Source organism: Drosophila sulfurigaster, chromosome 2R, assembly GCF_023558435.1.
Source record: "Drosophila sulfurigaster albostrigata strain 15112-1811.04 chromosome 2R, ASM2355843v2, whole genome shotgun sequence".
In the NCBI taxonomy this organism is placed as follows: Eukaryota; Metazoa; Arthropoda; class Insecta; order Diptera; family Drosophilidae; genus Drosophila; species Drosophila sulfurigaster.
The window spans coordinates 9,490,878-9,509,363 of NC_084882.1; the positions used below are offsets into that span (position 1 = coordinate 9,490,878).

Here is an 18,486-nt window from a genome sequence, read left to right on the forward strand (position 1 = left end):
TTTTTTTGGGACAAACGACATTTTCTCATTGTTATGGTCGCGGTCACACTGATCCACGCACACATACACTTATATACTGCGCTTTGTCAGGTCGAGAGTTGCAAAGGTAAACCCTCCCATAAAGAAAATTTAATCATCATACCAAGTGTAATAATTGTTATTTAAAGTAGAATTTGCGAAGAGCTATTGTGTTATGCAAATGGTGCTCGTGAAAGTAAACGCATTTACGTAGTGCAATTATATAAAACGCAGTTGTTTAATGCCAGTTTTTATCTACTGGGATGGTGACGAAGTGGTTGTCATTGTGAATTCATATACATACATATATGTATGTATGTGTGTACGTATGTTTGTTTATTTGTGAGTGTGTGTGTTGTGTACCCACATTCACATACATATGTGAACTTGTGTTGATTTTAAATGCGCTATGACCAAAGGGGAGCGGTTGCAAACCAAGCCACACTGTGGGGCACAGAGTTTCGATTTTTTACCCATATCTTCTTCTATGTGTATACTCACTCGCATCGCATTTACAATTGATACCATTTGCTTCCCCACCACACATAAAGAGACTGAGAGAACTCGATGCGAGAGAGAGAAAAAAGAGATGTGATGGTGAGAGAGAATGTTAAAGCGAACGAGGGAGCAAATAAATGGTTTTGTCCGAGCATTTTACCCACTACCTCTTTGTCTGTTCAAGCGAGCTCTCGTGCTGGCATTTTTCTCGCTCGCTCGCGATTTGGTTGGTGTGTAAAATTATTTATTTTTCCCCGTTTTATTTTGCAATCGTTGTGCTGACTGTGTGTAAGTGTACATTAGTGTTAATAATATTTAGCACGCTAATTCGAAGCGTATTTATGTTTACATATATATGTACATGTATACACAAAGTTAACAAAGCAGAAAAAACATTTAATTTTTTATAGTATACATATTCACGTATATTCATATAATAAATGTGTGTATCACATACATACATATGTTGTGCGAGTGTGTAATGTGTGTGTGTGTAAAGAGCAATCGTCGTAGCTATTCCGACTCTACGATGACTACGCAATACAGCAGCAACAACAACAAGAGACATTGAGTCTCGAGGCTTCGTTCGTTAGGTGGGTTTTGGTTTTCTCTTTTGCTTATCGTCATTACTCTCTCTCTCGACTCATTTAACTGTGTGCGTGAGTGTTTGTCCGTCTGTTTGCTTGACTTTATCTCTCTCTGTCGTGGCTTTGAACTGTCGAGAGTAAAAGGCACATGATGTACGTATGTACATATGTACAAATTACAGACATACATATTTTCTTTTGATAATTTATTGTTTTAATTTTGAGAGGGTGGCAAACAAAGTGTGTTCAACTTTTGATGAGTCCCTGGCCCTCACACACATGCACATACACACACGCACAAACAAACACAGGCAAACGGTATGCAAATGTGATTGCTTGAACATAAAAATATCAGCATACATACTTACAAACATTGTATATATGGATGTATGTATTATACATGTAAATGAAAGTATTTTGATTGTTGCGGACGTGTTTAACGATGTCTAGAAAACAAGCAAATCGAGACGCAGTTACAACCAGACATATTAATTGTTTATAGGCCAAGTGTGAATTTTAAACAAACATACGTACACACATATGTATATATGAATATATATTTTTAACTGCCTGCTTAACTTAAATATATATATATATATATATCTTATTTTTATATATAACATTGTGCATTATTATGACAATTAAAACCACGCTTTTTATATACAAAATTATATGTACATGCGTCCCACCATTTATTACACACATACTACTAACAACTACATACACACACACATACACATTTAACTAATTAATATCCAAGTAATTTAGTCTCAAACTCAAACTGAATGTAATTGCAAATGTTTCTTTTACTTTTATTTTCTTTGTTTTTAGCATACATACAATACAATATTTTATTGCTGGTTTTGGTGGTAAATTTGCATTTGTTAATGGCCGTGGCCAAGACAGACGTGCCCGCTTTTTAACTCAAACCAAACAAACAAACACACGTCTCTCTCTGTCTCTATCAATGAAAATCGATCATCAAGTGTTTTTCAATTAACTTGTATTCCATATGTAAAAAAAAAAACAACAAAAAACAAAAACAAAATAAAAAGAATATATCGAAACTAAAACAAAATGTATACTAAGTAACGATACCGCATAAGACTGTCATTATTATTATTATTGCCGCCGCGTTTATCTGTATCTGTAACAGTACCTCAGTATATGTATCTGTATCTCACTGACCAACTACTGCAAAAGCGCAAACTTCAAACTGCACACACCTCAGCCTCAGCCTCAACGTCAAAGCTCATGTTAAGCTCGCCTCCATACGCCAACTTATTATATATCAACAAATATAGTATTATTCCTCGTACCGCCTACCAACAAATACTACCAACAACAACAACTACTACCAACAACAACAACAACTACAACAACCAGAACCATCAACATTCTGCAACTCTTGGCAAGAGACTCGGCTTTAGTTTGTAAGCTTGTTATTTTTTTTTGTATGTATGTATTCTCTGTAAATTCGTTAAAACATACTATTTGAAAAACAAAAATGTACTATTTAATTGAAGTTATGCTTTATGCAAGACGAAACTTCGTCAAATCTCTTTTATACTTTATTGCATCAATCACGTTTATTGTGTATGTTCGTCTTGCATTTCGCACACCTTCTATTAATACATATCACATGTAATAATTCTGTATTTGTTCTCCGTTCTTTGGTTTTGAAAACAATGCTCTAACTCCATACCATCCAACAACAACAACTACAACACACTCATTGTTTGTTTATTGCACACACACTAGCATATATGTATATATAGATAACACGGCTCAACTTTGATACATAGTTACATGAAGCATTAGAGACGGTTTATGTACCTTGATAAAACCGAAATGAACTGAGTCAAGACTTGCTGATAAAGAATTACCGACTGCAGTTGACACAAAAGTGATTGGGAGTATCTTGATAAGAAAAGCGATGACTGATTAGCTTAGTTCCTTGGCCCATCCGATTCAGAAGCTACATAGTTTACTACTATCGAGTGCACCGATATAAAAATGAAGAATTGAGAATCTTAGTCTCCATCTCAGACTAGATATAATTGGGACCATATTTATAAGAACTATTTATTTGTACAATTAAGTGTGCTTTTAGATTAACAAGAAAACCATTAATAACATTAGAAAGGGTTTTTATATGCATTTATTAAACAATGTCTGACTGATTAGTTGCCAATCATTACTAGAATATCCAAAGTAATATTTTAATCTATATTTTTCTAATGAATAAACAATTAAGTATGTGCTCTAATATAAAAAGAATGTTGTACAACATTAATATGCTTCAATACATAGGAAACATAATTATACAATGTGATAACTACTGTGATAACAAAAAAAAGAAAAGAAAAAAAAGAACGTTGTAATAGCTGTACAATATCAAAGTTAGCCTGTTGCATATACATATATGTACATATGTATGTATGAACATGAACGATAAATGTTATACTGCCCAATTAAAATTGTTGATAGTACTAACTTTTCTTGAACCCATCGAATAGCGATAAGTAATGTGCTGTAATCTGTAACTTCTATCCCAACGAGAACATTTACTAATAATTGTGTTTTGTTTACTCTACTCTATATACAACATATTATATTTATCACGCACCAACACATGCATACGAAATATATATAACTATTAGCTAGCTATACATATATATGGCCTCTGTATGATGATTACATTTATATATACATATTTCCCCTCCATTTATATATCTTACAACAAGGCATACTACATACATAAATACATTTATCAGGCATATTGTGTATTCTTTATAAACTATATACATATATATATGTATTTATATACTAGTTCTCACTGAGAACTTCTCAGAGACTAACCACGCACGTATCTCATTCAGTTCCATTTTATTATTGATAATCTATATATTAAAGCTACACTGTTACAACGAAACTGAAAAATTGTTGCTGTTTTATTTATTACGAGAATATGCATAAATATCATATTTGTGTATGTTTTTCCTTTACTATTTACATAATACTACTACACGCACACATTTACACATACACATTTATTTCTCCTCCCCCCTGCTCTCCCCTCTAAGTAAGTACATAGAGAGTCCCCATAAATGTTTTGTTTGGTTTTCCTTTTTTATTATTTGTTTTTCTTTTTTTTTTATATATATATATATACATACATATATTGTATACATACATTTGTTTTGAGCATGTTGGCTTGTTGGTTGTTTTTGCTTTCTGTTCTGGAATCGCGGGCGCGGCTTTAAATAAAGTACGAGTAACTTAACATACAACAAACATACAGTAGTTGAAAATTACCCGCAACTTTGATATAAAAAAACGCAAACGTTTTTCCGTTTCCCCAACTCTTGCAGCTAAATGAGTTTTGAATAACCAAAAAGAATAAATAAGAAAGAAACCAATTGCAAACGTAAGTTTCGAGGGCAACAGCCGCAGCATGCTGAACTCCAATGCCAATCATTCTGGCAACAGCCGTCGGCCATTTTCGCGTAATTCCTCATCGGCCCGCTCCCATCGCGGACGCATGCTCTATTCCCCGCATCCCCACGGACAGCAGCAGCAGCAACAACAACAACAACAACAGCAGCAGCAGCAACAACAGCGGAACAACAACAATGGCCTTGTGCCGGGTCATAGTCCCTGGTGCAATGTCAATCTAAATCGCCACAATAATGACAGCGGCAACAACAACAACAGCAACAGTAACAACAACAATGCCAATAAAGATGCAATCGATGGCAGAAATTCAAATTGGTAAGAGCTGAGCTGCTTATGGTATTTCAAAAAAAACAGAAAATTATTCAAAAATTAAATACAAATTACGTTAGTTATTAAGTGACATATCAAATAAACAAAAAAAAGCGAATTTGAAGTATCCCTCTAAAATCAACCCTGCCCCCCGATATCCTGCCGTTATCCCACACCGAACTTTGCCTCGATCTGCCATAAAAAATAACAACAACAACATCCTTGTAACTCGTTCCCAACGCTCCCCACGACAACAAACTATAGAACAGTTTTCTCTACTTTCTATCTATCTGTCTCTCTATCTCTATCAATATCTATCTCGTAACTACACCTCAACTGAATGAAAATCGCTTTTAGGTTAAAGGGAGAATTTTGTAATTAATCGCGCCCAAAAACAAAACAATTCAAAAATGAAGAACAAAAAAACAAAGCGTTGAATTTTCGAAGCACTAAATAAACTTGCATCAGCAGCAGCATCAAAGCAGTTGCAATCACTTAAGAGCGAGCTTTTACTCTTTGCCTCTACCTCACACACACTCTCTCCTCTATCTCTCTCTCTCTTTGTCGTTTGTCATACACTTTCTGTCTCTTCGGACAACTTTCACAGTGTGCGCGATTGCAGCTGCTTTGATGTTTACTTTTTTTTATATATTCGTTTTCATTTGTAATTTTCGTTCGTTCTCTTTCTTCATACTGTACATGATTTTATGTTTGTTCTTGTCAATTGGCACATATTGTATACCTTCTATTCTACCTACTAATTATCGTTGTATCTTTGCATTTACATTACATACTTATATACTTAATGAATATTTTAAAACATCAAATTACACCAAAGTTTCGTTTATGCTCCAATACAATAATAATAATAATAATACATTCCTAAATGTATCGTATGTAAATTTTTCTAACCGCTTCAATTACAAAGAACATGTATGTATTATGTATACATAAAAGGCGACATTCCGTAGTAGATATTTTACATCTAACAGATATCAATAATCAGAAAATTCTTCATTTTTAATCATAACAACTTTAAAGTTCCAAAAACAAAACAAAACAAAACCAAATTCTAAACCAAAAGAAAAATTGCATGAAGAGCACTTGAAAATGGCGATCAAACTTTATACGTAGCAAATGTCCTAAGTTTTTGTAGTTGTTTCTTTGTCCAAAAGCTTCTTAATTTACGTACATTATATACTTACTTACTAATTAACTACTATTTACTACATACAACATACAACATACATACTACTCGAACATATGTAAAGCGCGCTTAACGGATTTATACCAAGCATGCCGATTCATCAAGAATATTCTCAGTTTTTTGCCCAAGCTAGGCCAATCTCGAGAATCTAGCCAAAAATCTCCAAAATCTATGTATTCGTACTTGTAGTTGATAACAAAAAAAAACCAAAAATACAATATTCTTACAAATTGCGATTGCATAAAACTTTTTGCTTTACTTAAAATAGTTTAATGCTACGTGTGTATGTAATTCTTTTTGTATACTTTTAACGGTTTTGGTTATGGATATTCTGAAGCATTTGAAGAATACTAGCTGATTTATTGAACCTGTGAATATAGAGAGAAAAGCTTCTGAAAGAATACCTCGTGAAATTCGATTTTTTGTCTCTGAAATTGAATGAAAGTAAACCTTACGGAAATAACGATTTACTATATGTTCATCTATTTTACTATGAGAATCAAAAAAATCGAAAATCTCTTTTCAAAATATAGAAAAATAAAATTTATTCTAGTTGAGAATTTTAAAAGCTCCTTTGCTCAAAGTACACAAAAGTTTGAAAATTTTACAAGTGTGGTGTTTGTTAAAGTTTAGCTCAGATGTTTTTCAGATGAAATTTGAATAATTCCTCAACTTTTTATTAACATAAATTTTATATTTTTGTTACAATAATCTTAAAATTTGTATTGTAAAAAATTTGTACTGGATTTGTAAAATTCAATAGTCGTATTTTAACATCACAATTTTGGTGCTCAATTCAGATTAAATCTAAAATAAAAGTATATTTGGTTTTTTAACTTTTGAAAACAGTTCTACACATAGGCGTAAATTATGAGCCCAAACAATCTAAAATCATCATAAGTTTTCAGTACTATCTTCATACATTGTGTTAACTTTTTCAGACCGAATCAGATCTTAAATCGAGGTACCGAGTTCTGCACTATTTCGTCATGACTCATAATGACTGTAATTTTATTGGACTGGGTACAGCGTGACTAAGTCATTTAACCGATTGCTAATGATAGGAAGAAGAAAAAAACGAATTACACCATCGATGGTATTTTCTCTGCAGGGAACACAACAGGATTAGAATTGTGCTGTATAACAAGAAAATAGGGAAACACAGCACCAAAAGTGCTTTTCATGCAAAAAAGAAAAAAAAAAGTATTTATGAAACAACATTATCGAGTTGTGTTGGTTCTATTCGAAACTAAACTTTGCTCCAATTTGTGAGTCACGAACTCAACTTTTGAAGGCGCTCACTTGGGCTGCTGTTTGTTTTCTATTGTTTATTCTTTTTACACTTTACTTTGACCAACCCGTTTCCTTTATTTTTTTGCGCATAGTTTTGCTTCACGTTTAAGCTAAATAAACAAAATACAAAAAAACAAAAAAAAAGACAATGCAAAAGAAAAACCAAATAATGCGATGTTAAACCATGTGATAATAATGCAACCGTCAAAGTGCAAGCCAAAGTATAAAATTTAGTTACAAAATTTCCTCTTTATCCAAACCGTACAGTAAATACTTAGTTGTAATTTTTTTCGATTCAACATTTTATGAATGATAATGCATTTTAGTTGAGTTTATTGATTGTTAATACATAATATATATTATAGATAGATTGGTGTATTTGTATTTTCGCTTAACTGCATTTTTGGTGCCGGAATTTTTCTAAAATTATTAATAATCAAAAACGTTGACAATAAGTGAGAACTGAAAAATCATACTTAATGATCAAGAAACTCAGCTTAATGTTTTACTTATTTATTTGCATTATGCACACTGCGGCTTAGAATGTTTCCAAAACAGTTTTAATGTACCTTCTAGAAATTCATAAATAAAAAAATCAATCAAAAAATTTTACAAAACAATACAGAAACGAAAGCTTTTCCAAACATAAATTCAGCTCTTTACATCTAGAAAATGCGTTCCTATTCTTTTTCCGAATATTTCTGTTTTGATTTCATAATAAATCTTATAAATACTAACATTAAATATATAGTGCATAGTCTGTGTGTGTGTGTGTGTGTGTGTGAGCAATATTCAATGCAAAATCAAGTGTAAACAAAAATATTTTTGAACTTTGTCACACCCTTTTTAACTAACTAGTAATAAATTTAGTACTCTATATGATTTGTGCTCTTTGGTTTAGACACATCTGTTAATCGTCTCTATATGATTTCTGCTCTTTTGGTTTAGACACCACTGTTCAAACGTTAACGTATTTTTGGCGCTTTGGCACGCCCACCAACCGCTGTGTGTGTGCGTGTGTGTGTACATATATAAACCTAAATACGTATCTAGTTAGTATAAAATTGTGTATCCCAGCTCGAGATCACTCGATCTGTCACCCGAAAATAACTGTCTAAGCTTTGCATTCGCATGATATTGTGCTTACGTTTAGCGTTGGCGTTAACGTTGACCTTCATCACGTTTGACGTTATCGATTACGTCGTACTTTGCGTGGCAAAGCCTAAGCCAGCGCTCACATGCTCTGCTCTCTCTTTCTATTCAGGTATTGCTGCCAATACGTTTTACGTTTTTCCGTTCTCTTTTGTATATTTTGAGCATGTACAGCACTCTCTCTCTCTCTTTCTATTAAATTACTACATACATACATACTATATATCTCTCTATTTCTCATGTTTAGCTAGTGAACGCGTTCGTTACGTTGAAAAGTGTCCAAATAAAACTGTGATACTCGCATTTGTTGTTGAATCTATATTTTTTATGTTTTGTAAGCGTAGTGTGCATTAAAGCGAAAGCCCAAAACAAATAAATAAATAAAATAGCAAACTAACAAATTTCTATTTAAAATGCATAAGTACAACAAAAGCAAATAAGAACAAAACAAAAAAACCAAAAAAAAAACTACTTATTATGTGCAAAATTAGTACGTATTTGTTTCTACTAAATGCATATTGTATATGTGTGTATATGTAGTTTAGATAGTCCATATTAAGTATAATTACAATAATAATATTAATAATAATAATAACAGCAAAAGCAAGATCTACATATACACGCATTGCCATTATATTATTATATACTATATGTGTGTGTATATATTGATATTATATAATTATATATATATATATCTATATTAAACTAATAATCTAATTATTGCATTTTGCCATTTACATATATATTATTTTTATCTTTTTCGTTTTTCTTTCTTCTTCATAAAAAAAAACCGAAAAAAAACTGCAAAATAAAAAAAACTATATAAATAACGTATATGTGTGGCTACCACTCTGCATATATACACTACTACTACTACTACTACCTACTACCTGTACATGTATATGCATAAAAAATAACTATATATGGGTTGTGTTTATACTACTACCACCACACTGCTACTGCATTGATTTGATTGAACAATTTTCAAATGTATCTCGTAAACCGAATATATATATTATATACGTATATATTACAATTATATTATCTAAAATAAAACCAAAAAAAAAAAAACGCAAATGCAAACCTAAATCGAAAATCCAGCGATGTACAAACAAGTAATTCTAGCGGAACTTGTATTTATAATAACAATAGCAAAACGCATCATCACAATAACAACAACAACAGCCTTAACCTTAATCACAGTCAAAATACCCACCACAGTCATCATCAGCATTATCATCCAGCTACACATTCCCACTCACAGTTTAACAGTAACAGTAACAGTCCCCATAACATTAACAGTAATCGTACCAATAGTTATCATCACGCCATTTCCAACACTGCACACAACAACAACATCAATTGCAATGATAACACCAACAACAATACTAGTAATTTGAGTAGCATTCTTCGTGCATCACAGCAACACAATGAAAACCACAATCCCAACATCCTGAATTCGAATTCGGGTTCGAGTCCCAGTTATCACAGCTATTATGATATGTGTCACAGTGCGTCAAGTGCGACGTCCGCTTTTGGTTCCATGTCCGTGTCCGTTGTCAGACTGCAGAATCCAGCACGCTTATGTTTAACAGTTGCCACTCCTCCCTCGCCATCACCGCGACGTCCCCCCCTCGTAGTGTCCTACAACAACAATAATAACCTGCATTACTTAAGTCAACACCAAAGTTACAATCATAATCATCAATATCACAGCACTCATCATAACCCAAATTACCAACCACAACCACAACACCAACAACAACATAATCAGCAATTACTACTAGTACAACAACCACAACCACCACCACCACAACAACAACAACCGACTAATCGCCAATCCCTCCCGCTAACACGTACGAATTCAAATTCAACAACCGCAACTTTCAATTCAACCAATACAACAACAAATAGTAACCCTACTGATGTTGTGAATGTCAATTCTTGTACCGATATAATTCCTCATGGGTCGTCTGCGCCACAACAACAACAACAACAACAACTACACCAACAACAACGAATGTGTTCACAACGGCAACAACAACTACAACGACGATCTCAAAACCAAAACCATCATCAACTGTCGCCGTCGCTTCTTATGATCAACTTCAACCAAATGACTGATTCTCACATTAACAATGCATCAAATGCGTCACCCTCCTCCACCAATAGCCACAACCAAGGCCCCTCCGGTCCCCCACCTCTGCTGCTGGGACCGGGCCATGGCCACCACAATCAGCGTAGCTATAACAACAATAATAACAACAACAATCGCAACGGCAACAACAATGCGAATGGCAATGGCGGAAATGGAATTGGAAATGGCAATGGTAACCCTAATGGCGGCAGCCCTGCAGATTACATGAATTACCGTCGAGCCTGTCAACATCACAATAATAACAACAACAACAATAATTCGGGCAACGGCCACAACAACAATCGTCGCCACAATGGCAGCTACGAAAGGAATCCCAACAATAATGTGAGTAACAACAACTAGTCCGATACATCATTTTGACAAATTTTTGTAAACTGTTATACGGTTGCTTATTGTTGTTATACATGGTTAAATATTTTGCTTGTGGCAGGAAATGAGATTGAGTAATAGTACTAAATTGCCAAAGATACCTTGAGAAATCTACAGTTGCAAATAGACATACATAAGAAAAAAAAAAAACAATTCGAAAATATGATTTTCAAATCTTTAGCAAGGCCTTTGACTACTTTATGATTTTCCACGCGTGACCATCATTACTTGTTGAAGTCATAGTGTATTTTTATTTTTGAATACAATAAAGTATTATAATGGTCTCTTCATACATATTTAATGTTTTTAGTTAAAATAACAATTTGATTAATTTTTATGCATTATCTATCAGTGGTGTCATTTTAATTAAATACATATCTGGATCAACGAAAAAAAGCTAAAAAAAGGGATATCAGAGAAAAAGTTAATTTTTATAAAGAAATGTGCTGTTTGTTTTTCATTTTCCTCAGTGTCATTCTTAACATAAAATATATAATATACATTATTGTAAAAAAATGAACAATTATAGTATATTTAAGATATCGTCAATTATATCGGTATCATCCTCTCCTTAAATTCCGTGCTCTGCAGCCACACATCTCTGACTTTTTGCTTGTAGGCTTCCTTCAAAAGTTCGCACCTAAGTTGGAGCGTCTTCCATCACTAACATTGTGAAATTCGCTTGCTCTAAAACAAATTGGCGCAAGCGAATTTCACAATGTTAGTGATGGAAGACGCTCAAAATTAGGTGCGAGCTTTTGAAGGAAGTTATTCGATACAAGTAAGTATCGTTATTTTGTCGAAAGAAATACATACATGTTTAACATTTCAGCCGTTAAATTCAATTTAAAATTTGAGTAAAGGTAAACTAAAAAAAACTGTTTAAATTTGCTCAAAAAGTCAGAACACTTCAAAAAAGTCCAAATCTGACGGGAAAAAAGCAGAAATGACACGAAGCACATGGTGCGAATTATGCTTGTGCTAGTAATTAAAGTGTTATACAAAAATATCGATACATAGTAATAACGATAACATAGATAGTTGGGAAACGCTTACAGTAGCAGCTTCAGCTATGAATTTTGAAGTGCGTAAGAAATTGTGTTTTATACGTTTATAAATTACATTTAATTGCTTAAAATGGATCTTGCTCATGCTGAATAAGTTTCTAAATGGATAAGACTCTTTAAATTTATACATTTGCGTGTTTGCATATTTCAGCACTTTGGTGGCAATGGCAGCTCGGAACAAGGCCTAGATCATCGATCTGATGGCGGCTATAGCTTTATGCGCAACGGTGGCGGCTATGGTCGCAATGGATCCCACTACCAGCACATGGGCAATGGCTACAACAACAACAGTGGTGCGTCCACATCATCTGCTGGCCAAGGTTTAATGGGAGATATGCCCTCGGGGTCTGGACTGTCGGGCTCGACACTCTCGCTGAACAATGGACCAGGGCCGAATGGGCTTAACTCCGATAGTCCATCGCGCAAGCGTCGCCGTATCTCAGGGCGACCTAGTCAATCTCCGCCAGCGATTTGGGAGCCAAGACGCTCACAGCGTGTCATGGTGAGTTTGGTGTAGCATTCGCTGTAATTCAGCATCTCACACTGCCCCTTTTCAGATGCAACAGGGAAGTCCACCATTGCGTCGGCCACGCTTGCGTGATGTTGTCACATCCACACAGCAGCAGCAGCATCAGCAATATGCCGCACAGCAACATCACGCACAGCAGCAGCCGCCACCGCCCAACTACCATCAGATGCACCACCATCAGCCGCATTTCGTGTCGCAGCAGCAGGCGCATCCTCATGGGCATCCACATCGCTCGCCCTGGGATCTAACAGGTCAAGGCTCTGGAGCTGGAGCTGTGGGCAATGCGGCCGCTGGCAATGCAGGTGCTGTTGGTCCCTCATCCAGCAGCACAGTAGGCGCCATGCTGCAGCAGGTGCAGGCCCCACCGCCACAGGCGCCGCCCACACATCAGCAGACGGTGTCTGCTGGTCCGCCACCACCACCGCCCACTTCGCTGATGGTCGATCTAAATCTGAACCAAGTGCCCGTTAGCCTGGCTTTGCGTCACGAGCCCATCTGGGCCTCGTTCTGCACGTATCCGGCGCACGTCTCGCTGCCAGCGCAGGCTCGCTTGGCGCCCTGCCATCTGCATGGCATCTACACGCAACCCTTCTCGGCGGCACCCGCTGGACTGGCGGCTGCTCCACTACAGGTGGCCCAGGTGCCAACGCCCACGCAGGTGGCTGCGGCTGCAGCAGCAGCACAAGCGATGATCCAGCAGGCAACGATCACGGCACAGCAGCAGCAACGTGATGTGGCCGCCATTGCGGTGGCCAATTTGACACTAGAGCCACCCACACATCACTTGGACGGACATCAGGCAGCCGCAGCGGCGGCGGCGGCAGCAGCAGCTGCAGCAAGTGCTCCGGTCGGTGCACAAGCGCCACACTCACATCCTCATCCCCATCAGCATCCGCATCAGCATTCGCATCCGCATCAGCATCAGTTGCCGCCAAGTCACATCCACATCGCCTCCATGAGCGCCGCAGCGGCGGCGGCAACACAGCATCTACATTCCACGGCCGCAGCGGCAGCAGCTGCCGCACATGTGACACAGATGTCGGCGGCACCGCAGCAGATCATCATATCGTCGGAACGACGCACATTCCCGCCCCACAGGCGCATTCCGCGCTTCTGGCCGGCAAATCCTGGAGCTCATCGTCATGTGCTACCGCCGCAATCTCTGGCGGCCCATCAGGCGCCCGTGCAGATTCAAACCACCGCTGGCATCATCAATCCGGGCTTCTTGCTCAATTTCCTGTAAGTGATCCCACCATGCCATGTTGGATGTCAAGTTTACTTCAACTTCATTTTCTCTTTGCAGTGCTATGTTCCCGCTGTCACCCTACAATCAACACGACCTAAACTCCGCAGACACCAATGAGACGGAGAACTATGAGGCGCTCCTCAGTCTGGCCGAACGTCTAGGCGAGGCCAAGCCCCGCGGTCTGACCCGCAACGAAATTGATCAGCTGCCCAGCTACAAGTACAATCCAGAGGCCCATAATGGTATGCTAGCTTTTTTTTTTTTGATCTTGTTGATAGTTTGTGCTAATTTGTTACTATTTTGCTATGACAGGTGATCAATCCTCCTGCGTCGTCTGCATGTGCGACTTTGAGCTGCGTCAGCTGCTACGTGTCCTGCCCTGTTCCCACGAATTCCATGCCAAATGTGTGGACAAATGGCTACGCGTAAGTCACATTTATTTTACTGTCTGATATTCCTCCTAACCCCAGAGTTGAAAAAAGCAAATGTAGTCCTCAAACCATGCTTAGAGACAACTCCTTTATCAAAATTATCCGATATTCGCATATAGAAGCAATATATTTGCATAATTCATGCGCAAAGTTATTTCGAATAACGTGTCATGAAATAATTATGGTTCTGTGTTCTGTGATTTAAAAATATGCTAGAATCAATACAACTTAATATATTTATTTTTAAACCATAGTTTAATGTATTACATACAACTAAAACAGCGGTTTTAGCTTTCAATATTTCCAAATCATTTATAATTTTTGAACTTTCAAATTTACACTATATAGTGTTAATAATTTCACACCCAAATTTTTACATAAAATGTTTATATTATATTATTTTTATTCTAAACGAATGCGCTCTAAAATATGACTCACAAATCGTAAAATATTTTTTCGAGGTGATAAATGATATAACTTAACAGCTGATGTGGTTTTAATGTGCAATATTTTTGCTATTCCAATAAGTGGAGCCAATAAGTTAAATTGAAATAATAAAATATATATAAAAAATAATAATAATAAAAAATAAATAATCCCAAGTGGGTTTACATATAATTGTATGTAATAGATATTACGGCACATCGATATTTAGCGCAATTTAGTTTCTGTAATTTCTTACATGTTTAATTTTGCACATAAATTAATGAAACATTTTAATCAATTTGTTGCGCTCTAATATATGAGTGTCACAAAAATCGTAAAATATGTTTTCGAGGTGATAAATGATATATCTTAATGTGCAATCTTTTTGCTAATCCAATAAGTGGAGCCAATAACTAAAATTTAAGATGACAAGTGGGTTTTTTATTGTATGTAATTGTATAATTGTATGTAAATCCAGTCATCGATTTTACGGCACATCGATATTTAGTGCCATTTAGTTACTGCAATTTCTCACATACATATTTAATGTTGCACATAAATTAATGGAACATTTTAACCCTTTTTTTTGCAGTCCAATCGTACGTGCCCCATTTGCCGTGGCAATGCCTCGGACTACTTTGATAGCGCCGATCATCAGCAGGCAGCTCAAGCCCAAGCTCAGGCGCAATCGCAAGTGCAAGCGCCGGGAGTTGCTGCCACTGCGGCAGGTGCAAGCAGCGTGGCAGGATCAACATCGACCAGTGCTAGCAATGCACCATCATCGGTGGCTGCCGCAGTGGCTGCTGTTGCAGGCACTAACAATGTGCAGCAGAGTCAGGCTGCCTAAGGAGTGTGTTAACATTTATATATTCAAGAGATAACACCAATAATAATAACCACAAAAATATAAATACTACACGCTTTCGCCACGTCGTCCAGGATCGGAGCACATCTACAAATACAACCAAACAAACAAATAAACAAAACACACACACAGAGTTTGCCTACATGAGTAATTGATAAAACGCGCAACGAATCCAACTGCCAAATCGCTTCCCTTTTAACCAGGCCACTTCAATAGCTTGTTGTAGAACTAAACGTAGGCGGTAGTTGTATGTAAGTAACAAATAGTAACAGTAACTTGTAATCATAATCAAAAAAAACAAAAACCAAAAAATACCAAACAAAAACAAAATGCATACCACCAAGATTTCATTACATACATAAGTACTCTTCGTGCATACGTATCGATAGTCAATAATCGATAGTATTGTTAAATGTGCTAAACTTGAGCGAACTAAAACTAATGAAGTTAAAAGTCATCACTGATTTTTCTCCAGCAGTGCAGTGCTAAAGGGGGTCGATATTAAAAAAAAAAGAGAATTGTTGAGCTCAACTGCCGCCTGTGCTTCTTTATAGTTTCCTTGCATCACATGTAACAACAACTTCATAAATATCGAGTGCATACTAAGTATATATACCTGTACTAAAAATGGTGTATTTTGAAATGTTGCTGTCCACACTCACACACACAAATACACACTCACACGCTGCATACAAACATACATATATTAATTAACGCTATATATGCAATTGAGACAAAGAAAAAAAAAATGAAAGAGAAAATCAAATATATTTGTACTTGTTTATGCTTTACGTTATCTTATTCTTATATATACATATTACATACATACACACAAGCATATAATATTTGCATTTTATTTTATCTTTATACTTACAACAAATATTGTATATTATACGAGCTGAACCCACTGAAGGAAGTTTTTCTTCTTTTTGCACTAAGCAAACAAAAAAAAAAAAAAAAAACCAAAAAAAGGAAATTAAATTACAAAACAAGAATAATATGTACTAAAAAATGGAAATTGAACTCTTTCTATTTTGCGTTTCAACAATTTTTAATTAGTATACATAAACTATATTAAACAAGCAACTAACTTTGAAACATATAAGCAATCTTTGAAATCGACTTAAAAAAACACACAATACCAATGGGAATCGTATAGGAACGTTTAACACACACAACAACAAAACATACTTTATACATATACATACACACACACATACGTACGTATATAATAATGATCGATAGCACACACACATACTTGCATACATACATAATGATATAACTTTAGCATAACAAAGAGTTCAACGCGGTACCCAATTATCTAGACAACCTAACCTCACTTTGTCCTGACTGACTAACTAACAAACTTGCTTCTTGACTCGGATCGTGAATGATTATCACTAAAATGCGACGGACTTTGCCATTTCAACGGGGCTTGTCTTAGTCACCTGGGTATCGGGTTGTAACAACATACATATTAGTATGGCATGGATGAATATCGTTGGGCTTATCTAACTACATATGTACATACGTACATACATTTGTTCTCTGTCGTAGACGTGTGCGTTATTATGCAATTGCTATATACTTGTATGTATGTCGTGCATAAGTACACAATCCCCCTGCATACACATAAACAAAAATATTAACATATATAGTGTGTTATATACATACATATTCTATCCTGAATGGGAATGGGGAGCTCCGGCAGCTCCAGTTCCGTAGTCTTTTGCCTTTTTCAATACAGTATGTAACGTGTTTATCATGCTCTACTTACACACCTAAAACCTCCTTGAATTTGAATCAATGTGACTTGTCTATTAAAAGTAGCACGCTGGCCGAGCATCAGATGCATACATATGCATAACGCGTATGTGTGCATGTACTTTATACATATACATATATATACAAATACTATATATATATATATATCGATCTATATAGAGTTTTCTTCTCAATTACATATGTACGACATTTATATGCACTACAACTAGCCTATGGAATCCGTACGTTTTTTAACAATATACATGTGCTAGTATATATTGAACAATTACAACAAATAACTAACAATAATAATGTGTTAATACTATACTATACTATGTACGAAAATATACTTACAAACAACAACTTTAACAAACAAATAACAATACAGAATACCAAGTAAATTGAAATGATTCCTGCCCTCCATTCGTATCAAACCATTAAAACTAACTCAAAACAACGTTTTTTATAGGATATATGGCATTGATTTTTTTGTGAGAAATGCATATATATACACATATATAGATATATTGAGCATAAATGCATACATATATTGAATAAATTACAAAATAGTGTAGCATTTTTCCAGACAGTACATAATAATACTAACTATCTATAACATTATAAGCATAGCAGATGTGTTTTGCTTATAGCCAGAGTTTTTTTCCTGTATTCTGAGATAACTATTATACTACTTAATAACTCCAAAGAAAAACACAGCTCTACAGTTTCCGGTACCCACCCAGGAAAGGTTTACGCATTGCATTGCAACATTTTTGGGTCCGCTTAGCGTGGCTGACTACTTTATCGAGTATTCGAGTATTCGAAACAAGATGAACACCCAAAACAATAATAATGTTTTCAAACCTTATTACAAATGCTATGCATAACGTGAAAATAAAATATAAATTCTTGATACCTAGTATATAATGATACATATAATATATATATGTATGTAAAATGTGTGTGTATTTATTTTTAATCTACATAAATGTAAATGGTATTTCCAAAAGACCATTATAAAAGGTGTTGTGCTTTTCTAGAATTTTATTAGTAGAAAGAAATGTTTATTTTTTTGTCACAATAAATACAAAAAAAAACAAAAAAACTA

The 18,486-nt window shown here is 35.5% G+C and overlaps 1 protein-coding gene across 8 annotated transcripts; it reads left to right on the forward strand.

Moving 5' to 3' along the window:
• Positions 1-27: 27 nt before the first annotated feature.
• Positions 28-16,132, forward strand: LOC133839560 (myb-like protein I). 8 transcript variants are annotated; one of them, XM_062271165.1, is made up of 9 exons: positions 28-106; positions 1,935-2,536; positions 4,478-4,877; positions 9,625-11,005; positions 12,269-12,619; positions 12,675-13,885; positions 13,950-14,134; positions 14,205-14,317; positions 15,342-16,132. In XM_062271165.1, the coding sequence occupies exons 3-9, from the start codon at positions 4,561-4,563 to the stop codon at positions 15,594-15,596; spliced, it is 3,813 nt and encodes a 1,270-aa protein (XP_062127149.1). In that variant the 5' UTR covers positions 28-106; positions 1,935-2,536; positions 4,478-4,560; the 3' UTR covers positions 15,597-16,132. The 8 variants fall into 8 exon arrangements, with proteins under 8 accessions (XP_062127149.1, XP_062127155.1, XP_062127151.1 ...); XM_062271171.1 differs by lacking the exon at positions 4,478-4,877 and having other exon boundaries at positions 10,696-11,005; XM_062271167.1 differs by lacking the exon at positions 1,935-2,536 and having other exon boundaries at positions 47-106.
• Positions 16,133-18,486: the final 2,354 nt, after the last annotated feature.

What these genes read in the sequence shown, in the direction of transcription:
- LOC133839560 (XM_062271165.1), top strand. Translation starts at nt 4,561, where the DNA reads ATGCTGAACTCCAATGCCAATCATTCTGGCAACAGCCGTCGGCCATTT. An exon ending in GATGGCAGAAATTCAAATTG is followed by an intron (nt 4,878 to 9,624) that starts GTAAGAGCTGAG and finishes TCGAAAATCCAG; the next exon opens with CGATGTACAAACAAGTAATT. An exon ending in GGCTTCTTGCTCAATTTCCT is followed by an intron (nt 13,886 to 13,949) that starts GTAAGTGATCCC and finishes TTCTCTTTGCAG; the next exon opens with TGCTATGTTCCCGCTGTCAC.